Genomic DNA, 24298 nt, shown 5'->3' with positions numbered 1-24298 from the left:
GCGAAGGAACATGAAGCACAACGCATGGGTGTGCAAATTGACACTGCATTAGCATTCGTAATCGTGCCACAGAGATGCACCACTAGCTACTTGTGACGACTCAAAGCATGTTAGCTAGCTCTTCCAATACCACTACTATGACAAATGATAGAGCACATAGGCACCATTCGTTGAGTCTTTCTGGTGAAGAACTTTGTGTGAGTAGGGCGCCTACAGCACTGGCAGTACAAGCATCGAGGCACAAAAAGAGGCCTCAAAGTGGCGACTTCATGAGCACATTGAACCTTGTCTTCATGGCAAACTTTTGCGTTGAAGAACAGGAGTATCCCAGCTCTGCGAGTTTGGTATAGCATCTTTTGTACCCCAGGAGCGCCCCTTAGTGCTACCTACCGCTTTGCTTCTTCCGGGTCGGGTTTGCCTGCCGATGTTGTCTGTGCCTTCCTTGGATGCCAGTCGTGCTTGCTTTGCGTAGGGTGGCGCGCTCCTTCCCATGATCATGCCTTCCTTCCCCATAATCGCGCCTCCCTTCCTCATTGTCGTACTTTCCTCCTTGCGGTCGCGGCGTGTCCGGTGTAGTCGTACTTCCCCTGGAAGATTAGTCACACCCTCGCTCGGCCTCTGATGGCGCTTTCCTGCATCATAGCTGTTCCTTTCCTTTGATGGGCATCACATGTCACTTGTTGTTGTGGCTGTTTAATGCTTTGTGGGGGTGCTTGCTTTGCGTACTCGTGGCTGTGGTCTGCGCCCGCGCGTGCCATAACCGTCACTAGTCAAGTGACATATATGCACTCTTCCAAGCCTTCGCGAACATGTGCTGTGGTACGACGGTATGTCGCCGACGGCCAGTAAGGCTTGGTGAAGCGCTGACGGAGGGGTTACCTAGGTTCTTTGCGATCAGTGTTCATGCATGCAAGTCTACGGGGCAGGTGTCTGAAGATGCGTTGGCTGCATATGTTCTGAACGGGTAATGCGCTGTTGGGCAAGTGGTAAAGTATGGCGTGCTTTGATTGAACAAACAGATAAATTTGGTGGGAGTCCTTTTAGCTATCTTTGACAGAACATCGCTGGTAGAGTATTGTCTGGCACGAGGAGGTCCAGCTGTGTGGTGGTCTAGCTGCAGAGAACGATAGTGACATGACAAAAACCTCAAAAAGGATAGTGCCGAAACACCAGCCTTTTCCTTTATTTTTTGTTTTGTTTTTGTGTTTTGTGCAGTCTCTCCACTTCAAGCGCCGACCCTAACGGTCGGCGTCGATGATCTCAAGGGCAGGTAGCTGAAGCTAACTTGACCGTCGCAGGAGACCCGATGCCGGTGATCAATAGGACGGATGAAGCTCAACCCATGTGTTCCTTTGATAGTACAACCTGTTAGTCGGCAAGGGCGGGAGAACCGAAGTTCGAGCACCGACCCAGGCGGCTCAGCATTGCTGTTATCGTAGGCATTGATATGTGCTTGGAGAGCTGAGAGTTTCCAATTGCGCCAACCAAGGTTTTGAGCTTGGTGTGACGATTGTGGGAGTGAATTTGTGCTATTTCGTATATGTATCTCCAACCAGTGTCACTCTCGATGGCACGTGACGATCTGCGCAGTGTCTCATGTACTGGAAATAAGGTGTGAGGATGTGTTGGCCGCTACTTACCGGGAGTTTTCGAGAGGCGGCATACTCACCTCGTCCGGATGCCAGGCAATGAATGTGCTTGAAGGGGCTTCCTGACAAATCCCTCGACGGCCAATCCGATGAAAATCAAAAATTTGCCAAAGTCAAGCTCAGCAGAGCGGCTCGAGTGATCGCCAGTCGAACAACTGCCGCCTTCAGCCGTAACGCGAGATATTCCAACATTCAGGAGGCCGCCAGCGCCCCGAAATCGGTGTGGCTTGCAATCTGGGACGAGTGTCTTACCATGTGCTTCAAATGACTTTTGGACTGATTCTCGAGGCTGCCTGAAGATACTGGGGTACCCCCGAATTGCGGATACGAAACCAGACACTTTCTGGTCAATGTCCACGAACATGGCCTCATATTCGGTAGAGATCTGTTCACAGCGTCAGCACTGGTGCCCTCCTCGAAGCTTGCCTTCACACACAGCTCCGTCCTACGAGCTCAGCCGAGCTCTGACGGCCCAGGGACGCCGCCGAAAACCCTACACGGTCACCATGTCGGTGCAGTGAGGCTGGACGCACTGTTGGCTGTTCCGCATCGAGGTGACCAGAAGGACGAGGATATGGCGAGGTGATTAAGCGTTTTCCTGATAGAAAACCAAGCTGGTCGACCAGCTTCAAGGTTCATCTCGGGAGCACACCAGTACCTCGTCAGGTAAGAACCCCGAAGCCACATCAACACCTGTATCGAGCGCAGTTTTGAGCGGGTAACAAGTCCCTGGCGTGATATACCTAGGCTCTGGGAGCCCTCCCAGTGCTCGAGGGTATGTTGTCTGATGCTCCGGTCACGTTGATATTCCGCTGAGAAGTCCTGAAGTTGCCCTTGGTCGCCAAGCTTTATGCAAGGCAGCTTAGCCGAATTATGTAGAAAAGCTGCAATCGCACCCCTAACCTACTGCACTTCCGGTTCCTTTGGTCAACACCTCAACAATTTAAGTGTACCTCTCGGATGCTAAACACTAACGCACATGAGGCCACCGACTGCTCCTATAACATTCACTGCCGCTTTTTCGCTTTGCGGCACACTGTCACCTGCTATGCAATATGTGCAGGTAGCTCGAGATATACAGGGATTATGCCAGCTTTGAAACCTCCTATCAATCAAGGTACTAGCACCATCTTTGGTCCAAGGTTACATTGATGCTTGAGCTTAGATATACTATTGTCGCTCAGGATAGGCACTGACGCGTTGCTCGTTCCAACACCTCCGACAATCATTAGCGCTGTGCTCAAGATCAGTATAGCTTCTGTCGAGCCATCTGACTGTCGAGGGTCAAACATAGACGATGGCATCCGACAGAATCTACAGAAGGTATCGAGCTGCTGGAGGAAGTGGCTGGTGGTGTCCCGTACATCAAAAGGACTTTTATGGGATTATTCCACGTCGTTGAAATATGTGAGCCGTATAAGGTTTATTTGGCGCTCTGGTGATACCTTCGGTGAAGGAGTGAACGAACAGCAAGGCACGAGCTAGACGACACGTGGTCGAGATGGGAATTTCACGGCAGGTGGTGTTGTATAGTTTGCGTCCGGCTAAAAATACATATTCAACTTGCTACCATAACGGTGAAGTGTTGACCGCGTGCGGCTCGTACCTAGCTCTCTCGACGTTGTCCAGCTCAAATCGATGATGCTAACGCTTGCGACACCACAAAGCACTCGACCGGCCGAAATGCAGCCCTCTATCATTTCTTTCCCTGCATCCATTGCTTCTTTCTAAATAACTGCCCATGATTTATTGGACCACCACCTTCTTCTTTGGGAACCGCATGGAACCAACATGTAATACTGATTTCTTTTCTTTGTGGCTGCTTCGAGATTGTGGCGTACCACTGCTTCCAAGGCGCTCTACCCGTGATACTCACTCTGCTAGTCTGGTCTCGGACGCTAGGAACCTCGACATGGAACAAGTCAAAGTATTGGGCATTAGTCGCAAGGAGCAAACCCTGGACCTTATTCTTGCAGAACCGAATGATAGTACTGAGTGTCATGTCTGGCTTCCGGAACCGATCGGCGTCGACCTCAAAGGTGTCAGATTGCCATATCGTCCGGGAATCGAGGTTAGCATCCTCGAGTATATTGACTATGAGCTTGGCGACTGGTGTCCCTGCTTGTGGCACGGGTGAGAGCGTATGCTGGCCGGCATTGGGAGTCTTCACTGTGACATCCAAGGCATCCGCATCGATGTTGAACAGCTTGTGAAGGTCTCCAGTGGCCGAAAGCACGTGTTCGAGCTCTTCCTTAACAAGCTCAAGGTTGGATTGTACGAGTCCCTTATCGAGGCCCGCGGCGTCTCCGCAGGTCTCTAAGATCTCGCACGCTGCGTTCCATGAGCCGTACAAGAGGGTCGTGCTAAGTAATCGTGTTCGTTCAAAGATGACTCTGACCTGATCAACGACTTCAGCAAGTGCACCTTCTTTCAATCTACGCCCGCTAGTCGCAGCGTTTTGTACACTGTCTTCCACGTGCATTGCTTTCTCACTGTCTCTTTGATCTCCTTGTGGAGGATAGCAGACCGAGTCTTGGAGTGCTTGCAAGCTGACGTCGATGCAGGCAATTGCTTTGAGCTGATGCTGAGTGATCACCTGCTCCAGCTCCGCGATCTTGACGTCTCTCTCTTCTTTGACCTTTAGCGGGCACATCTCTGGCCGCATCTGGTCTGCTTCCATATTGCCGAGTATCTGAGAAGGTATCAAGTTTTGTGAATCGTCGAGTACTGCCTCCTCTTTCAGAACCTCTGTAGTGATTGCATATCGAACCCTTTCATCGGGAGAAGCACAAATACTTGAGATGAGTACCCCAAAGTCCTTGACAGCGCCTGCTAGGCCCATTCTATTTGTTGTCGCATCTGAAGGGTTCGCGTGGGCTGCCCTGAGCGCTTGCTTCAGTGAATCGACCTGCGTGTTGACGTGTGCCTTGTAATCCTTCCACTTTCGCAGACTCTTATTGAACTCAACCATGAGATGCTCAACATCCTCGACGAGATTTGCCTGGGCTGCAGGTTGGGTAAAATTCATCGTCTTAGGTGGTACGCAGTAGATTGACTTCGTGGCTTTCTTCTTCGTCCTTGGTAGATGTGCTACTGAGGCAGCTACCGGTCCGGGGCGAAGGGGCGTTTTCTCTTCACTGCTCGTTGCGAGATGATTGCTCTGTCAAAGGTTTGCGATGTCTTGCTGTCGACGCTACGGAGGCGATGTGATGGGGCGAGAGGTGGTAGTTGAATCTCGGATGTTTTGAAGTCGGGTCGAGTGAAGTGATGATGAAAAGTCTTGCACACACAACGTGACAATGTAAACCAGCTAGAAAGAAAATTTTCAATAACCCTCAATGTTATTGCAGACGAGCAGTGCGTAAAATGCTAGCGCTCACGACATGTTCCGTGACCAAGACACCGCACGCCATGCAGAAATGTCATCTTGCAATTCGCTGCCATCCTTAGTGTCGTGACCCAAGCTCTTTCCATGTACCTTATCAAACAAAGTTTTCCGGCAAGAACGAACCTCCAGCGATGATCAAATTCATGTTAGTCATGCCCACGTACTGTACAGGAGTCTTTTTCGTCAAGAAGGCTGATATCTGATCAGCTGAGACAGAAGGACCCTTTCCCTTCTTCTTCGCAGCACCAGCTTGAGCAGCAACACTCGCGGTGGCAGCTGCTGCACCATCAGGTTTCCCACCATCACCTGGCTTGACCGTCGAACCTTCCTTAGCAGGTAAATTGACGTCCCAAACCCGCACAGTCTGATCCGCGCCACCCGAAACCAGAACTGTAGACTCTACACCCCACGAGAGGGACCAGATACCACCTTTGCCATGACCTCTCAATTGCTTCAGCAGCTTTCCTGGAGCAAGGTCCCAGAGCAGAATGTTCCCAGTATCGTCACCACTCGCGAGCAGTTTGCCATTCCGACTGCAAGCGAGAGCTGTGATAGGAGAATTGTGACCTGTGAACATGCGCACTGGAGCACCATTCGAGACTGACCACATTCGCACAGTCTTGTCGCAACTTGCAGTAAAGACGTAGGCCGTGTTCGGATGCCAAGCAACCAGATCGACATCATCAGCGTGACCAACAAAGAAGCGTCTAGGTGAAGCTTTGCTCGTCATCCAGAGTCTTGCGGTGTTGTCCATGCCTCCACTGACGAAGTATGTGCCTAGAGGAGAGAACTTGACATCCCAGACAGGACCTACGTGACCCTTGTAGATCACTAGGCATTGCCACAGAGTCAAGTTCCACAGTCGAATCGTGCCATCAGCGGAAGACGATAAGATCCATTGTGGTTTGGTTTCAGCATTCTGACCTGGGGGCTGAACGGTCGATGGCGCGAAGGAAAGGCCGTGCACTGGACCTGAGTGACCTATGAGACGTTTTGAGTTGACTGGTTGACCAGAATCGTCGACTCCGATCTGTGTGCCTTCCATCGACCATACACGAATGTATGACATGTCAGTGCCTGCGGCCACCAGGCTGTTGTCGCCCGAGAACTCCATGCAGGTGACGTGGTCTTTCGTGTTGTGAAAAGTGTAGATAACACAACTCAGACCAGGACCGACACCTCCTGTTCGTCCTTCAAGCTTCAGGCGATCTCGGTTCTCGCGAATCTTCTGCACTTCCATGGCCACATCTCGAGCCGTTGAAACGGGATAAGGTATATCCGTCCGGTTCGGTCCGTCATCTTCATCTTCCTGCTTGATGTTGACCCTTTCATGAGTTTCCACGAGAGATGTGTCTCCTGGTAAGGCCGGAGTATCAAGGTCAAGATCGTTAAGATCACCCCTGACATCTTCTTCCAGCTCTTTCTCCATCGGTAGCTTGCCAAGCTTCAAACCCGCTAATGTGTTGCCAACGAGTGGATCTGTCGACGAGATTGCGTTTCCTGGACGATGGCCCGGGATACCTTCATCTTCCACCACTTGGTCTTCCTGACCTCTGCGTAGTATTGCCTCGAATGAAAAGTCATCGCCTGCTGTACGACTGACTTGGCGAATGTCCATGTGCTTCTCTATGATTTGTATGAAAAGTTTGTACCATGGTATCGGCAGACTTTCAAGGAACTGCATCAGATACCGAAAGCTGGCGTCGGTAATTGGAAGACGGTACCGGTTGTCTCTGTAAGTTTTCCCAATGCCGTTCTCTTCCAAGTGCTCAGGCTGCAAAGTATGCTCAAGGCGTACAAGGTCATATTCGTGCACTTGACGGAACTGCTCTTGGAATTTGTTGTAGAAAGCCCGGGCTTCTCTGGTGTACAGCTGATCGACCAAATTCAAGAATGAATACACAAAGAACGGCCATAGTAGCCGCTGTACTTCTGGCTTGTAGATCTCAAGAGCGTCCTTGGTCCATTGCTCGAACTTTGCATAAGCCTCCAGGTACTTTGGAGGTCCGGTCTCCTTGGGCCGTGGTTCCAGATCGTCTGGTACTGCTTGGTTGGAAGACTCTGCTCTGAGAACAGCTTCGGCACGTGTGTACCCTTTCTTGTTGAGATAGTCGATCACCTGGAGATAGAATTGTCAGCATGAACCAAGAACCCAAGCGCAGTTGCTGCTTCAAACGCACGAGATGATAGGGCTTGTCTCGCCCTGGGGGCAGAACGGCTCTCGTAGGGTACTTCTGAAGTTCAGCACGCTCCGCTAGATACTCAGCTCGCTTCTTTTCGTAATCTACGTAAGCGGCGGGCTGATATGGATCTGCCATATTGTGTATTGCAGCAAGGAATGGGGAATAGGAAGCTGCGCGAGAAAACAGTCCTGTTCAAGCCGCTTAAAGGTGCTTGCACTAGTCTGAATATTGGATCGATCGGTGACATGATCACTTTGTGCTCATTCAAACGAACGTGACCGTCATAGTCGGATCTGTTGTACGTAGATGCAGAGCGAAACAATGCCTAGCACAGACACTTACTATTTGGTTTAGATTCTGTTGTGATAGTGGTGTAGCGCTGCTTGATGCTGCTGGCGCCGCTGTGCCAGCAGCAGGTCCCACGCCATTGACTACTGCTGTTGTCGTTGGTGTCGGCAAGGTGCCATTTGGCCCTACACTGGCGCTTCGTGGCCCGGCAGGGCTCGGCGGAGGAATATTCGAGGACATTTGCGTTATATCAACATCTTTTGGCTGTCGCGATTGTTGCGCAGTGGTAGTAGTGTCATCGGTTTGAAGTCAATGTGTTCTGTGATGCCTTGATGAAATTCTGCCAGAACATTGAATCGAGCGAACGCGACGGGAACATCGCGCTCATGCCTCGATATATGCCGAAGAATTTCCGGGATAACTGGCCAATCACAATGAGTTCGCTTCCTGCGGATCCATATCAGCGACACGATGCTCCTTCCCCAAAATCTAAAGCACATGCAGCTCTTCATACAAGATGTCTAGTAACGCCGATGGTGCACCCGACTTCACACCTGTCTCTCCTGAAGAGCGCATTAAGGAGCTCAATGCTGTTGACCACGACATTGCACAGATCCTATCTCTCGCTTCGAAAGCCATAGGCCCTCTGGCGAATGATGACTATGAACAGCCCAATCCCAGACTCGATGATGTGAAGGAGACTATTGAAGAAGCCTACGCGAAATTTTACGCTACACTTTCCAGCATTGATGTCCATATGCGACGACAGACTTATGCATTGGAAGAGGCTGGCTTGATCAACAAGGGTACAAGACAGGATGCAGATCGAGCTACGTCTATGAACGAGGATCAGACTAGTAGACGCGCTGGAGGCGGGTCGCTTGACAGTAGTTGGTTGAATGCAAGAGCCAAGGACTCGATCGGTCAAGGTCTCAAGCGCGAAGCTCTCGATGAGGCAAAAGAGTTCTTGAGGAAAAGCGGCATACAAACGGAAGGCGCAAAGGACGATGCAATGCAGGTCGATATGGGCAAAGGCTGAAATGGCTGGCTCCGTATCTCAGACATAGCGGTCATGACTACTGCCTCTACAGCCAGCATCGTCTGCATCGTCTGCATAAGGGAAGTCAGAAACTGAACATTTCCGCAGCGATATGCGAAAAGTCACATGCCGTCTTTGTCCGCCAACCAGAGGACCTCTAATGTACCGCGATGGGGACCTCGTTAGAGGCCTGCTCTGGCGGATGCCCAGATTGCAGACGGGCTCGAGCAGGTCGCCCATCAGCTGACCTCAAAACGTTAGCCTAGAACTAATGGTGTTACCGTCTTGCCCGGTTGACGCAAGGGCTATTCTGAGGAGGTGAGGCACGACGGTCCGGCAGAAGCGATTAGGTGCAGTCGCCAGGACTATACAGCCTATGTGTGGTACATGGCTCTTATCCCTTTGGAAAGTCCTTGCTCTAACGAGTGTCATTGCTTAGGTTTATTGGCAGCTACATGAGGGGCAGCCGGCCAGAGGTGCTGTGGGACAGATGTGGCTAGTACAGGCAATCAAGAGATTCGACTTATGAGGTGTGTAGGTGTTGTGACGCTAGCTAGGCATAGATACCAGTACAATGACCCCCCATCTCAAGCAAGATTTCTTCATGTTAGTTGTACGGAGCACGCAGTACTGTGATGTGTCACATTCAGTCGATAGGTGCTTTTGGTAGTTTGATGCAATAGCTAGGGATTCAAAGCCCATAGACTCATGTCCAGAGACCACGCGCTCATCAGGGGCAATTTGATAGACTCGGACTCTCAAGGCGGGACGTTGCAACGAGTTGCGACTGCCGAGATTCATCCGTCGCATACAACAAATTTTGGTAAGAAGCAATGATATCCTGCCCGTGTTCCCACGTACCCTCACCATATCTACGGGCTCCTTAATCAGCAAGCTCAGAGAAATCGTGCGAACACGGACAGCATGGAACTACTTAGAGAAGCGCCAGCGACAGGGTCTTTTGTACCTCTAGCCGAGCACCAGTCGACCACACCAGCCTCTTTCTACTCAGGACCAGCTGTACTACACTACTATAGCGACAGATGCAAAGTCATTGTACTCGAAGACGAGCTACAGCATGCTTCGGCGCTACAGAGTCTTGTATCCAAGGCCTCGGCACCGGCGCATGCCAACGAGCAGCAGCAACCAGAGGAGACGAATGGCAGCCATACTGCGCAAAAGACGTTAGAAGACATAGATGTCTGGGTCACCTCTGAGTACGGTCCTCAATGCACGTTCAAGCACCCGCTAATATGACCAAGTAAACTCCTCCTTTACTCAAAGCCCCACGATGTCGGCATCTCAATACCCTACCCAACAATCTCTCTTCATGCCATCCAATCTCTGCCTACCCCCACAGCAACTGAGCCTCAGTCGCAAGGCCTCTATATGCAACTGATTCCCTCAATACCCGACCCGGACGACGAAGAGCCCCCCGACACAGTGTCCGTAACCATCATCCCCACTGCGTCTGCCCCACCACCACCCACAGCTCCAACCGCGAATGAAGACGATCCAATCGAGACAGAAGATAAACCAGAGCAGACACCGGTCATGGCGCTGTTCACCGCGCTGAGCGATTGCAGTAATTTACACCCCGATCCCGTTGAGGACGAGGAAGAACAAGGCAGCAGGATTATGCAGGCCGGCCTAGCGATGCCTGGGACGAGTGACGGTAGCATGCCGCCTCCTATGCCAGGGAGTGGCGGATGGATTACAGCGGAGAACATGCATGAGTTTGTTGACGAGAATGGCAATTTCATTGAGGACGCGGATGAGATAGGAGGTGCTGATGGAGCAGACGACAACGCAGAGCTCGGTCCTGGTGCTGGCACTGTGAGGTCTGCACCTGACGATGGAGAGGATGGTGACACAGGCGATGATTCGAAATGGCAGCGGACATCGTGAGATAGGGTGAGAGCGAGAGCAAGAGGTGAACAAGAGGCAAGCGATGCAGAAAGCGTAAGAAAGCGCCTGGTATTGATGCAATTACAAAAATCAGGGCCATAAACGCCGTAGGTAGGAACGGTAAGTCCTCTATTGCTCGCAGTTCTTCATTATCTTCTAACACCCCCTATCTCGGTGACTTCCTATCCTCCCTACCTCGACCTGTATTTGGCAATTCGGATTCAGAACGTATCGGGACGTCCTTCAGCTCGCCGAATTTGAACCACTCTCATTGCTCCTTACCGGCATGATCTCCGCCAGACACACGCCAGCCTCCGAATCACCAAAGAAGCGAACATCGCTCAAAGAGCTCCTCTTCGGTGCGACAGGCATTGGCACCGGCACTGGCACTTTGGCGGGAGATACCACTGCGGCAGCAGAGGGCTGTAATTCTGTCTTCGTGTTGCTTGCGCTCACCGCAATCGGCTTAGATAATGGCTCGACTGCTGGTGGTGATGCCGCAGGGGAAGTCGAAGGATTCGTTCCGAATGCCCGCCGAGCATTATCGATTGAATGGTAGGGGTTTGTCCGCTCGAGGTAGGCGAAGAGCTTCCATGCTTCGGCGGAGCCGCTCATGGTGTTCTTCCTGACTGTTGTGGACGGGCGTGAGATATTGATGTTTTGCTGGAGACCGCAGATGGCGCCCAGGTGATGTATCCAGTAGATCGTATGGACTATCGTTATCAACAAACAGACTTGACTCCCTATCCACCTGAATATGCAGAAGCGTTCTTCGTGGGAAAGACTCCTATCTTTACTAAACTACCCAGGCGTGCTCACTACGACCTCCATGACACCCTCATATATCTTTCCTGTATATTCGCATGGCTGGCAACATCAAGGCCGATATCAACACTCCTCATCCACCCGTTGGTCGTGTGACATTCATCCCGTACCATCGGAAGGCCATCATCGTCCCTTTGAGCCGTATGCGCGGTGATTTGTCCCCGGACTGCTTAGAGTTTGCGCCCGGAGAATGACGTCTACGGGGAAAAGGCACTGGATGTGTTTTGGTGAGTCGGGTGCTGTAGTCCGATGTCTCCTTTCATCCACGGCTTGAAATGACTTGAAAGGGAATCTGGGTGTGAAGCCAAGTAAGTGGTTTCCGGTCCTGCGACGCGTGGGTAGGGCCCTACTTTGTGAAGCAGTATGAGGTGCAATACTCGTGCAAAAGTACCGATGTCAAAGTTACCTTGGGCGCAAAGGTCGGCCTTCTCCGTGGGCCAATATAAGCGCCAACCCTAGATTCGCATATGAGGAGGGCGCCGGTATCATATGAGGAGCGACGGCTTGGTCGACATCGATCTCATATGTGGCCTCGTTGATTGTATCCCGGCATGATTGAAACACCTAGAAAGTGCTAGCTACTCGCTACTGTCTCTGGGGAGTCCACCAGTACTTCGCAACCGGTCATGCCTAGCTAGCGCAAATATCGATACGTAGCTTGATACGACCTCGGGAGCGCCTTGAATACATTCCTACGATCTCTTTGTTTACGCCCGGGAGCCCACCAGCACCGCAGGGAGAAATTGCTGACGAGGAGCCTCGATCTCGAGATTGAGCTCAATATAGCACTTGTTGTATCACGCCCGGATATGTCCGCATACTGTGTCTGGGGGGACACCAGTACCAGAACGAGGTCCTTATCTAGGTAGAGAGCATAGGTAGACGTGAACATCGAGCTCGATGCGAGTGTCCTGGTTATACTTCTACGATGTCATAGTCGATGCTCGGGAGTACTCCAGTGATCTGTTAGACGAAATGCGTGAATGTTTTTGTGAAATCTAGATGATATGCTACTTATCCCTGCGGCCGAATAAAATGCTGCCAAATTACAATGTCCATGCCACGACCATATCGCTTTCCACACCAAGAAACATCAGTGTGTAACTATCGATATGTATATCGATATTATATCGATATGATATATATCGATATGTAATTTTCCTGGTTTCTCGATATCGATATATATCGGATATATCGATATATTATACTAATGCCTGAGCTAGGACTATCTTAGCTAGCGTATACCCCTAGATGCCTTATAGTTTATACCTAGCAGCCTTACTTATGTATTTACTATCTCTCAGAAGAAATTCTAAGCCACTATCTGCTATAAGTGGTAGGCTTAGCGTCACGTGGTGTATATAATATATATATCGATATATATCGATATATATGTATGATATATGCATTAGACCCAATATATATCGATATCATGATATATGGTCAAAAATATATCGATATTTACGATAGTTACACACTGAGAACATACACATTGGTTTGCTATGCCACGAATTCTCTTATCCCGGAGGACGCCCATGTCGGGAAATACCGTGATCTAGTTATGAAGAGCGTCCAGAAAGGCATCGGTGGATTTTTGGTGATGCCCGTCAGTTGCAAGACAATGGTCGTCAGCACGTGGAAAATTCAACAACAGTGTTTCCCAAAGGTCTGCACCGGAGCATCGTTGAGATCAAAAATTTGCGCTCAACTAGATGCCTACAATGCAACTGCAAAACCTGATATCTCGCACTCGGGAGCACACCAGGCATGTAAAGTGTGACCGCAAAGCGCTGAGGCCGATGTATGATAGACATTGACCTCGGAACGTATGTTTATAGAGCCCCTAAGCCCCATCTCATAGTACATTTGACTGCTCGATTACGCCCCGGGAGGGCGCCAGTACATTTTGATATTCATTCACACTGCTGGCCATAACTCAACCTAGGTATACATGTTCTAAAGTACGGAAATACCATCAGGAATGAAAACGTGGTACGGCTTAGGTCGCAGTAACACCCACAGATGCACAACTGGGGAGGGCACCAGTGATGAGAAGCTAACCATGGCAAATTAAACCATTCACCAGCAGTAGCAAGAAAATCGGTAAGGAAGATGGAAAGAAAGCACAAGGGAAGCCATGGATTTTCTTTGAATTATTCATCATTGAGGGCATCTGAACAAGACTATCTACTAGCTTTTCCTTGCCCATCGTCGACCATCGTTGTGTCGCATCATTCGTAAGAAATTCGTGTTCGCATGAAACAATTCTATGCTGCCACCATCAACTCTATCGTCACAATGTAGAATGCTATCCTCCTGCCAAACGCCAACGCCATGGGTATGATTGAAGACAATGCTCTCAACAACTGGAAGATCGAGGCATTTAGTCAACCTCCTCAACAGTTGGGCCGTCGTCGCCTCTTGGAGCGCCTCCGGCTTGACCGCCCATGTTTGGCATGCCGCCGCCCATTCCGCCTGGCATTCCAGATGGGTCGCCACCAGCACCGTACATCTTCATCATGATCGGGTTGGCGACACCCTCAAGCTCCTTCTGCTGAGACTCGTACTCCTCCTTGGTGGCTTGCTGGCTCTCGTCGATCCAGCTGATAACCTCAGAGATCTTAGCGTTGAGCTTCTCTTTGTCATCGGCACCGATCTTCTCGTCAACCTTGGAGTCAGAGAGAGTGTTCTTGAGTGAGTAGGCGTATGACTCGAGACCGTTCTTGGCAGAGATACGACCAGCTTCAGCCTCATCCTCAGCCTTGTACTTCTCGGCCTCAGCCAACATGCGCTCGATTTCTTCCTTGGACAGACGGCCCTTGTCGTTGGTGATGACAATCTTGTTGGTCTTGCCGGTGCCCTTTTCGAGAGCCGAGACGTTGATAATACCGTTGGCATCAACATCGAAGGTGACCTCAATCTGGGGTACACCTCGAGGAGCTGGCGGGATACCAGAAAGTTCGAACTTGCCGAGAAGGTTGTTGTCCTTGGTTCGGGCACGCTCACCCTCAAAGACCTGGATGAGCACACCTGGCTGGTTATCGGAGAAGGTAGAGAAGGTCTCAGACTTCTTGGTTGGGATGGTGGTATTTCTCTTGATCAATGGGGTCATGACACCACCAGCAGTCTCGATACCGATGGACAATGGCGCAACGTCAAGGAGCAGGATCTCATTGGTGGACTTGGATGAGGTATCACCAGAGAGGATAGCAGCCTGAACTGCAGCGCCGTATGCAACAGCCTCGTCGGGGTTGATGGACTTGTTGGGCTCCTTGCCGTTGAAGAAGTCGGAGACGAGCTTCTGGATTCTCGGAATTCTGGTTGATCCACCGACCAAGACAATCTCGTGAACCGAGGACTTGTCGATCTTAGCATCGCGGAGGACCCTCTCGACGGGCTCCATGGTTGATCGGAAAAGGTCCTGGCAGAGTTCCTCGAATCTGGCACGTGTAATAGACGTGTAGAAGTCGACGCCCTCATAGAGTGAGTCAATCTCAATGGAAGTCTGAGCTGAAGATGAAAGAGTTCGCTTGGCACGCTCGCAAGCAGTTCGGAGACGTCGCAGAGCTCGTGCGTTGCTACTCAAGTCTTTCTTGTGCTTGCGTTTGAACTCATTAACGAAGTGGTTGACAAGTCTGTTGTCGAAGTCCTCACCACCCAAGTGAGTGTCACCAGCGGTGGACTTGACCTCGAAGATGCCCTCCTCAATGGTCAAAAGTGACACGTCGAAGGTACCACCACCCAGGTCGAAGATGAGGACGTTGCGCTCACCCTCAGCCTTCTTGTCGAGACCGTAGGCAATGGCAGCGGCAGTTGGCTCATTGATGATTCGGAGAACATTGAGACCAGCGATCAGACCAGCATCCTTGGTGGCCTGTCTCTGGGAGTCGTTGAAGTATGCTGGAACAGTGACAACTGCATTGTTGACGGTGCCGCCGAGGTATGACTCTGCTGTCTCTCTCATCTTGGTCAGGACCATCGACGAGATCTCTTCTGGTGTAAATGTCTTGTCCTCTCCCTTGAACTCAACCTGGATGACTGGCTTGCCACCCTTCTCGATGATCTTGAATGGGAAGTGCTTCATGTCTGCTTGTACTTCTGCATCTGCGAACTTGCGACCGATCAGACGCTTTGCATCGAAGACTGTGTTGGTGGGGTTCATGGCGACCTGGTTCTTCGCCGAGTCACCAATGAGTCTTTCTGTGTCTGTGAAGGCGACGAAGGATGGAGTGGTTCGGTTGCCCTGGTCGTTGGCAATGATTTCAATTCTGTCATCTCTGTAAATACCCACGCAGGAGTACGTGGTACCCAAATCAATACCGATGGCTGGTGCCATTTTGTCGAAGTTGTGGTTGTGTCTTTGGTAGAGTTGGGATTGTATGAAGGTCTATGTAGAAGTCGAAAGGTTTGGTCAAGACGACGTTTCGTATGTATGATCTGATTGAGTGGTAAGGAAAAAGCAGTAGCGGTCGCAGACGAGTTTATCAATTCAAAAAATTGTCAAGGCAGGGACGCCAAGGGTTTTTCTATAGAATCTTCTAGTAGATTGGGCCGATCCCTACAAACGACCACTACGTTCGGGTCGCTTCATGCACTTTCCAGCGGATGTTGCGGAATCTTTGATGCCTAGCACTATCCGCTGTTCTCACAGCAAACACACAACAGTTTTTCTCATTGTCTTCTACACAATTATTTGCTCTCTAACCTGGATAGAAGCAACAAACTATCCCTCCTCAACCTCGAAAATGTGACGTCAAGCCTTTATCGATAAGCGCGTTTCCATAGACGATGTGGCGACTCATTGGTTCACTAGGGCATCATTGCTGCCCGATTCTGCCTGAACATTTCGTCTTGCTCCGCGCGGAAATTCAAGCTGGCCGCCTGCCTCAGTTTCGGGGGCACGCCAGTAACCCGTGAAGAGCTGCTACTAGAGAACCATTGATCGATATAATAAGGTGATATCGCGAATCCGAAGCACGTCTATCAAGACTCCATCCTATCTTTGAGGGGCACGCCAGTCGTGATTACTAGGTATACGTGCATGTGGCCACGTTGATATTGTGGGCGGACGTCTCGCAAGCACAAATTTACTCCTGCCACTCCTGTTTCAACGCACTTTTGCAAAGGAGATATTGTTCCCAAGCTCCACACGGAAATTCAAGTTGGCCGCTTGCCTCAGTTCCAGGGGCACGCCAATACTTCGTGAAGGGTCATTATTAGAGGAACCTTAATCGACATACTGAGGTGAGATCGCGAATTCGCGGGACGTCTATTAGATTTCCATCATGTCTCTGGGGAGCACGCCAATCGTGATTACTTATGCGTACATTCGGCCACTTTCAAGTTGGTATCCCGGGCGGAGTCAAGCAACGTCTTCATCCAGCGGCCAGGTCACGCCTACGAAGTCCGGACACATCGGCATATGCGCAGATCGAAGGCATGGTTCATAACGAACGAAGAGCGCATTTGTTGCTGTGGTCTGACTTTGGCCTGATATTGGCGTGTCAGCCCACTACAAGTTGCGCGCGATCTTGACCTACTGGAGAAGCATATTGACCTTAGAATGACTACAAAAGTGGTTGCGAAATACCTTGGCCAAGCACTTTGATTGCATTACTTCGTAAGTTCTATATTACCTACCTTTGCTAGCCAACGTATCTTCTCTACCGAAACACCCACACCTTCCCAGCACGCTCAATCTCGATCACGAAACGCCCCCCAGCAGAAGACACCTACTCCTCTGTCAATGAAGATTCATTGTGCTCAGCGTCCTCATCGTCAACTTCACAGGATTCCTAACCCTCAGACAGCGAAGAAGTATCAACCTTCAGGTTACCCACATCGTTCAGGTACGCGGGATCGGTCTTCTCCTTGATGATGAATTCCCGGGTCTGCTTAATCTCACTTTCTATTTCGGTGACCAGTTCGTGCAGACGAAGTTGGACCTTATTGTTCCTCTTCGCTGCACCCTTGACTGCATTGATCGCCACATGATATCTGCTTGTCTGGTTGAGGAGCATCATGTTAAATGGCGTCGTGGTAGATCCCTCTTCCATGTATGAAGCTATCGTGATACGGTCAAGATTTGGTCGGCCGAAGAGCAGCCCCTTGAGCTCGTTTGCGTAGCCATGATAGTTGAAGTGCACCGGTCGATCTTCGGTGAAAAGGCTGTCAAATGCTTCCTTGGTGAGGCCGTGCGGGTGGGATGATGAAGGTTCAAGAATCATAAGATCTGTCACGTTGACAACTCGAACACGTAGCGACGGCGCTTTCCGGCGGAGGATATCGGCAGCGGCGATGACTTCGAAGGTCAGTTCGGCACCAATACCGACAAGGACGACATCTGGGTCGAGGCCGCCGTCGGTCGAGAAAGAGGGCCAGATACTGCCGCCAGCTCTGCAGTGGTTCTCAGCTTCATCAGCGGACAAGAAGACTGCCGATGGTTGTTTTGAGCCAACCATCAGGTTGACGTAGTTCTTTGACTGCAGGCAGTGAGCCATGGTTGACACAAAGCAGTTGGCATCAGGTGGCAGGTAAACTCGCGCAGCGGTTGGCTTGAGGTTTAGCACCGCACCGATGAAGGATGGGTTCTGGTGAGAAAAGCCATTGTGCTCTTGTCTTGTCCAGGTTGATGTCTCAAGGTAATTGATCGAAGGAATGTCGCCACGCCAATTCGTCTCGCGAGCCATCTTGTTGAACTTGCTATACTGCACCATCATGGTATGAATGATGCCCAGGAATGACTCGTACGACGGAAACAGACCTGTCCGGCCAGTAAGTGTGTACCCCTGAAGGAATCCTTGGCATTGATGCTCAGACAAGGTTTCAATAACACGACCGCCCCGGGCATTGCTGAATTGGTCCCACTGGAAGTTTCGGTTGGTGCTGTCAAAGACCTTGCTGAGCTTGTTCGATTCGAACTCGTCTGGGGAGAAGACACGGAAAGACTTTGGATTAGCCTTGACAACCCCTTCGAGAAGGTGGCCGACGCGCTGCATGCTCGATTCTGAGGAGCCCTTCTTCACGGTATATTGACGCCAATCAAGCGGCTTGAGCGGCACATATCCTTTGTAAGCTTCAGCCTTTTGACCAAGCCGCCTTTCTGGGCGTTCAGGGATAATGTCGAGCAATTCCTGAATAGGGGCACCCGCCTCGGTGAACAACTCCTCTGGCTTGTAGGACGTGAGCCAGTCTTGTAATTGCTTCAACTCTTCTGGATCTGATTTGGCTGCCGCGAGGGGCACCTGATGTGCTTTGAAAGAGCCTTCCACAATCTCACCATGCACCTTCTTCGGTCCAGACCAACCTTTGGGGGTTCTAAGAATTAACACTGGCCATCTTGGCTTGAATATTGGCTCTCCGCTGCGGGCTGCCTTCTGAATGCGTCGGATTTCGCCAAGTGCCCATTCCATGGAATTGTTGAGATCAGCATCGATATCATCCAGATCGTCCACCACACGTGGTTGGTAGCCATATCCAGTGAACAGTGCTGCCATTTCCTTATCGTCCATGCAGCCGTAGATGGTTCGTTCGGAGATCTTGAAACCATTGACGTGCACAATGGGAAGCACTGCACCACTCTCAGCTGGGTCAATGAACTTGTAGCTGTGCCATGCTGTTGCGGTGGGGCCGGTCTCTGCTTCACCGTCTCCAACAATACAGGTAACAATAAGATCAGGGTTATCCATGACAGCGCCGAAAGAGACACTCAAGGCGTAGCCTAATTCTCCACCTTCGTGGATAGCACCGGGCGTCTCCGCATTGATATGACTGGGGAAGCCGCCAGTAGTCGAGAAACCATTGATCAATCTTGACAGCCCCTTCGCATCTCGAGTATATTCAGGGTAGAATTTTGACAAGGAGTCCTCCAGCCACAGGTTTGCCAGGATTGCTGGAGCACCATGACCGGGGCCAATAACATACAGCATGTCAATATCATGCTTTCTGGTAAGCAGATTCAGATGTGAATAGACTAATGTTAGACCACTGTCTCAGTGTTATCAGGAAAGCGCCAATACCGATCTGGGAGGTTACTTACGGGCAGGTTCCCCAGTGTCCGAGCAGCCGTGGCTTGATATCATCAAATGTAATGTCACGCTTCACGAGCGCGTTATCTTGCAGGAAGATCATCGCCGCCGCGATGAAGTTGGCGGCTCTCCGAAATTTCTGTAAGGCTGCATTTGTGCTTTCGTCAAGCTTTGGCTTATCAAGCTTGACAAGCAGCTTCTCGGCAACATCGTCAGGGACATGAGACGGCAGTGGCTGGGGGTTTGGTCTATCTATGACTTCGCCAGGCATGATGGCGACGTTCAATATAGGGACTCAGGTAGTTAATGCTTCGGATGGTAATGAGGATCGGACAATAGGTCAACTATTGGGGACAGACCTCAAGCAATATCAAACACTGTCAATACTGTGCTGTGAACCTACAGTGAAATTGTGGTATGACGTTTCCCGGTAGTAGAACAATCAATCTGCTACCTCATGGAGTCGCCGGATGTCTAGAAAGTTAACTTTGGTCACGACTCTCGCCTGCATCATTATTCCGGCAGGGACAGGCCAGGGCAGAGTTCGCATTGGTCTAAAGCTGCATGAAAGTGCTCTGTCCCTGCCAAACAGCTTCGCACATGGCAAAATTCAATGGATCAACTTTCGTATCCCTCTTGATTGAGCTCAGATCGACGTCACATTGCGCGGGAACCGGCAAACGCGTTCAAGATCCACGAATTCGTGGTGTGATATCATGCACAAGACATATGCTCAAAACTGAAGGTGTCGCAAAGGCATGTCGATGTGGTCTGAGATGCGCGGCGTCTCCCGATGCTATCAAAATGTCGACGGTGATACTATCGATCAATGCTGGCAGTTCGTCGTTGAAGACAACCCTGTATGCCTACGGACATGAGAAGAAACTCCGAACCTTAGCCAAGGCCGAGATTTCCAACATCAACAGCCAACCCGCGCAGCTGAAGTACTCCTCGTCTGCCAGGCAGGACAAGAAGGATGTCGACAACGTTCCAGACCATAAGGCTGCTTTTGAGCATGTACTCGATTCCTTTCTCCACGACGAGAGTGTGACAGAGGTCAAGGACAAGGATGATATCAACTATGCCTGCCACCGAGTCGTACAAGGTGGTGATTTTGAAGAGGATCAGCTAATCACAAAAGAGACGTTCCAGAAGATTGAGGCTTTAGAGGATCTCGCGCCTTTGTGCGTACTGGCGCACCCCTGAATTGCAACAGGCTGACCAGACGCAGGCACAATAAATCAGCCGTGGACCTAATGATAGCATGCCACGAACATCTCCCCAATGTGACAAATGTCGCCTGCTTTGATTCTGGATTTCACCATACCATGCCTGAACATGTCAAAGCCTACATGATAGATCAGAAGATCGCGAAGGAGAAGGGCCTCAGAAAATATGGTTTCCACGGCTTGTCATATTCATATATCACGAGAGCGGTAGCTGGGTTTCTGGGCAAGCCTACGGAGGAGGCCAATATGATTGCGCTGCATCTCGGATCCGGCGCCTCGATATGTGCTATCAGGAAGGGCAAGAGTATCGACACCACAATGGGCCTTACACCTGTCTCTGGTCTGCCGGGAGGATCGCGTAGCGGCGATATCGATCCAGCGCTCATTTTCCATTACACTTCAGAGGCTAGCAAGCTCAGTCCCAACAGTACTAAAGAATTGCATATCTCTACAGCTGAGGAAATATTGAACAAGAAATCAGGTTGGAAAGCAGTGGCGGGTACAAGTAACTTCGCCGAAATAGCCAAGGAAAATGCCCCCGCCTCGCATCAGCTGGCTTTAGACATATTTGTCGACCGGATCGTGGGTTATGTCGGCAGCTATTATGTCAAGCTAGGCGGAGAAGTCGATGCGCTGGCCTTCGCTGGAGGTATAGGAGAGAAGTCGGCATTGCTCAGGAAATTAGTGGTAGAGAAGATCGCATGCCTGGGCTTCACCATTGACGACAAAAAGAATGACCAGCTCGAAGGAGAGGGTATCGTGCACGACATAGGAGAGCACAACAGAAAGAAGACGCTGGTTTGCGCGACCGATGAAGATTACGAGATGGCTTACAATAGTATGATGCATCCGAAATGAGCAGGCTAGGTCGCTATCGAGCTATGTCTCCGATCTCTCCTTACTACCAGTGATTTAAGTGGCGGGTAGATAGATAGCATGCTAGCTGAGTCAATAGACAGGGGTCGGAGGCAAGGAGTAGGGCCGGGTTTTTTCCCCAGGTAACAGCGGGTTCGTTCTTTGGACGGCCTCTTCTATTTGTTCAACAGAGTCGAACTATCATATGATCCTATATGACGTTGTTGCGCGGCGTGCCCCCGAGATATATGCATGTGCATTTCCAATGCGCGGATGAGCGGTAGATCGAGCCATCAGACTCCCACACATCTATTTGATATTCCGCATGGATCCTACTGATCGTGAAACGACACACCCTCATGAATTAGTCCAGAACAAGTCTCGTGCTCCGTTTCATATCGGTATATTGGTGATTTGATTGGGACAAAATCCATCGAGAACGCAGCTCAACAGGACCTTCAGACCTCCCATAACAAAGCCTTGGTTGACTAGACTGCAAGACACATGTATTCCCGTGCTATTTCCAGATGCTATCCTGGTTGTACATCTCAAAGTGCTCACATCCGCTCAAGCCTGTTGTCTCCTGCTATCGACCAAAATTGCGAACCTCGTGTTTGCACCGCCCCACTTCAATGTACATGTTCGTAGACCTCCATGTCATAGCATTCATGATCTTCGCACAATCAGTAGCCTTAATCTGATTGCCGCAAGAACTTTTGCAATTCTTCGTTGAGCTATTGTCCTTGTATTACTCAGACCTAGCACCTTGAATCTCCTTCGTGCCTGTCAACCCCATATTCTTGGTCTGAACCTTGGTCTCGACAACGGCAGGCTTCTGAGCAGGACTCCACATGAGCCAGCCGTACCTGGTCTCAAGCATCCAGCTCTTGACTTCAGACTCGATTCTGCTTGCTGAAACACCTTGATCTGCCCCGTCGTTCGCCTCACCTTCCTCCTTCCTCGGCTGCAGACCAATTGCACACATGTTCTCGTACAAGATGGCAGCCCCTGTCGCAGCGATGAGTGGCGTGCTGATCAGAAGAGTATTGGCCAGACCAGGCCACTTGTCCAGCTTGAAGTCGCGGCCGTGGAATTGACGAGTTTGCTGTGGCGTTGGAGAGGCGATTCGAGCTCTGGGGAGTCTAGCCGTGTTTCGTTGCGCGCCACGAAGGATGGTTCGAGCCAACATTGCGATTCGACTGTCCTGGATCTGAGTTGGTTGTTGGAAGTTCGAATGGATCGAGTAGGATGTAGGGCAAAACGTGTTTTGTGGATGATTTGGGAGAAATCCGAAATGCTGGAGCTGCAGAACCGACATCTTATAGATGCGGCATAGTCGTGAGTGACCAGGCTAGTCGGCAAGAAAGTGAAAGTGTCGACACGTTGAGCCATACTGTGTGCTTGCATTTCGAGTGAAAGTGCCATGGTAGCGTGAGACCTAGCTTTCCTAAGCTCGCATGTTTCTGTTCGCTTGAGCATATGATATACCAACAAGTGTGTCGTTGCTTGTTACTGTCTGTCAACCTGGCGCGCTCTGTTAAGTGTGTTGACCGTGGCCGTACTTATCTCCAAAAGGAACACGAGAACAGCACCAGTGCTGAAGCTCGCAGCGACCGGGGCAAACGCTCAAGACTTCAGCTCGCATATGCAAGGCGTTGCCAATACCATTGTCTGAAGCAAGTAAGCAAGCGAAAACTCTGATAATTGCTGAAGAAGCAAGTTTTATCGGTTTGGGCCCACATCACAATGTCTGTCTCGAAGGATTTCAACATGTTAGGACCAGCAAGTGTTTCGTATGTTGTCAAGGAAGCCGGTGCGGTCGATCTTGTGGGGCTTTTCAAATTCATTTTGGGCCGCCTTGAACTGCTTTGGCTGCTTTGCCTTTCCCAAACATTCTTTTGAAGAGGTTCTGCATTGGTATAACACTCCACCTAGCAAACCAGGGCGCACCCCAGACACTAATGACAATCCTAATCGGCAGAAGAGCCTTCACAACCGCATATGCGGTTGCAAACTCAATCACCCATCTGGTTCCTCCTTCTCCTCTGTTCCACCATTTGCCAATCACATCCTTCTTGGTGCTCCGTCTTTCGACGTTCTCAGCATGACCTTGTTCGGCAGCACTTTTCGCGCTCGCTGCATCAGAAGAACTGATCCAGCCTTTGCGACGGAAGTAATTGCCAAATAGTGTAACTCCCTTCAACACCCATGTGCCCTCCGCAAAGAAGGGCGGCAGCCACTGATAGTAGTGGAATGCTCCGGCAAGACCAAAGAGTGGGACGACCGCCGTGATCTCGTGCAGGAGAAGGAAGGAAGTGATAGTCGTCAAAGGGGCATTTTTCAAGACTTGGAGACGCGTTCGGAGAAAATTGGTGGGTGTTCTTGCTATGAATCTGTCAAAATGGGAGACAGTGGCGCTGGCGGTAGAAGGTGAGGACTGCGTAGACTGGCTCCGGAGAGCATGTCGCGAGATGCGAAGCGGCTTAAGGACATTCTTGACCAGCAGAACTTGATAGGTTGTGGGCATGGGCTGCCTGAGAGCGAGCCATGGAATGAGGCGATTCATATCATGGTTTCATCGACTGCGCAGGAGGGACTGCACTTCGACGATACCCTTGACTGACGACCTGCTCTCCGTCTTGGTATTGACGTCGAGAGGACGTCAGTGTTTGCCCAGTTTGCCAGCTCCTTCTCGTCCCGGACAAAGAACGTTGCCGCTTCAAATCCACAATTTGGGAAGGTAAGGCGGCAAGCTTGTAAGTTTGGGACGAGCTCCTTGAGCTTGAACCTTCGCCAGACATCCTGATTCATCCTTACACGAGCAAAATCTGGTCAAGTTCAAGGCGACCTTTCAATAACATAACGTAACTATCGAGGCAATGTGTCAGGACGGTCTAATGTGTCAGT

General features: G+C 50.6%; 9 protein-coding genes across 9 annotated transcripts; 3 read left to right on the top strand and 6 right to left on the bottom strand.

Annotated features, from left to right (window-relative positions):
- Nucleotides 1-3345: 3345 nt before the first annotated feature.
- Nucleotides 3346-5034, bottom strand: PMZ80_006383 (uncharacterized protein; the record flags this gene model as incomplete). Its single annotated transcript, XM_064874796.1, has 2 exons — nucleotides 3346-4786; nucleotides 5030-5034. The coding sequence occupies 2 exons, from the start codon at nucleotides 5032-5034 to the stop codon at nucleotides 3346-3348; spliced, it is 1446 nt and encodes a 481-aa protein (XP_064729196.1).
- Nucleotides 5035-5131: 97 nt separating this feature from the next.
- TAF5 (Transcription initiation factor TFIID subunit 5) lies at nucleotides 5132-7355 on the bottom strand (the record flags this gene model as incomplete). Its single annotated transcript, XM_064874795.1, has 2 exons — nucleotides 5132-7156; nucleotides 7218-7355. The coding sequence occupies 2 exons, from the start codon at nucleotides 7353-7355 to the stop codon at nucleotides 5132-5134; spliced, it is 2163 nt and encodes a 720-aa protein (XP_064729195.1).
- A 670-nt stretch (nucleotides 7356-8025) lies between these two features.
- PMZ80_006381 (uncharacterized protein) lies at nucleotides 8026-8547 on the top strand (the record flags this gene model as incomplete). Its single annotated transcript, XM_064874794.1, has 1 exon — nucleotides 8026-8547. One exon carries the CDS (start codon nucleotides 8026-8028, stop codon nucleotides 8545-8547), a length of 522 nt encoding a protein of 173 aa, XP_064729194.1.
- Nucleotides 8548-9471: 924 nt separating this feature from the next.
- PMZ80_006380 (uncharacterized protein) lies at nucleotides 9472-11014 on the top strand (the record flags this gene model as incomplete). The annotated part of the gene is made up of 3 exons (XM_064874793.1): nucleotides 9472-9764; nucleotides 9810-10451; nucleotides 10681-11014. The coding sequence occupies 3 exons, from the start codon at nucleotides 9472-9474 to the stop codon at nucleotides 11012-11014; spliced, it is 1269 nt and encodes a 422-aa protein (XP_064729193.1).
- A 2649-nt stretch (nucleotides 11015-13663) lies between these two features.
- On the bottom strand, nucleotides 13664-15616 carry SSA2_2 (Hsp70 chaperone; the record flags this gene model as incomplete). Its single annotated transcript, XM_064874792.1, has 1 exon — nucleotides 13664-15616. One exon carries the CDS (start codon nucleotides 15614-15616, stop codon nucleotides 13664-13666), a length of 1953 nt encoding a protein of 650 aa, XP_064729192.1.
- Nucleotides 15617-17075: 1459 nt separating this feature from the next.
- PMZ80_006378 (uncharacterized protein) lies at nucleotides 17076-19578 on the bottom strand (the record flags this gene model as incomplete). Its single annotated transcript, XM_064874791.1, has 2 exons — nucleotides 17076-19266; nucleotides 19319-19578. 2 exons carry the CDS (start codon nucleotides 19576-19578, stop codon nucleotides 17076-17078), a joined length of 2451 nt encoding a protein of 816 aa, XP_064729191.1.
- Nucleotides 19579-20111: 533 nt separating this feature from the next.
- On the top strand, nucleotides 20112-21394 carry PMZ80_006377 (uncharacterized protein; the record flags this gene model as incomplete). Its single annotated transcript, XM_064874790.1, has 2 exons — nucleotides 20112-20491; nucleotides 20539-21394. The coding sequence occupies 2 exons, from the start codon at nucleotides 20112-20114 to the stop codon at nucleotides 21392-21394; spliced, it is 1236 nt and encodes a 411-aa protein (XP_064729190.1).
- A 745-nt stretch (nucleotides 21395-22139) lies between these two features.
- Nucleotides 22140-22709, bottom strand: PMZ80_006376 (uncharacterized protein; the record flags this gene model as incomplete). Its single annotated transcript, XM_064874789.1, has 2 exons — nucleotides 22140-22601; nucleotides 22704-22709. The coding sequence occupies 2 exons, from the start codon at nucleotides 22707-22709 to the stop codon at nucleotides 22140-22142; spliced, it is 468 nt and encodes a 155-aa protein (XP_064729189.1).
- A 525-nt stretch (nucleotides 22710-23234) lies between these two features.
- On the bottom strand, nucleotides 23235-23918 carry PMZ80_006375 (uncharacterized protein; the record flags this gene model as incomplete). The annotated part of the gene is made up of 1 exon (XM_064874788.1): nucleotides 23235-23918. The coding sequence occupies one exon, from the start codon at nucleotides 23916-23918 to the stop codon at nucleotides 23235-23237; it is 684 nt and encodes a 227-aa protein (XP_064729188.1).
- Nucleotides 23919-24298: the final 380 nt, after the last annotated feature.

Source organism: Knufia obscura (assembly GCF_036327395.1).
Source record: "Knufia obscura strain CCFEE 5817 isolate CBS 148926 chromosome Unknown scaffold_7, whole genome shotgun sequence".
In the NCBI taxonomy this organism is placed as follows: Eukaryota; Fungi; Ascomycota; class Eurotiomycetes; order Chaetothyriales; family Trichomeriaceae; genus Knufia; species Knufia obscura.
The sequence above is the reverse complement of the archived record's forward strand: the minus strand, read 5'-3'. Positions and strand labels throughout refer to the sequence as shown.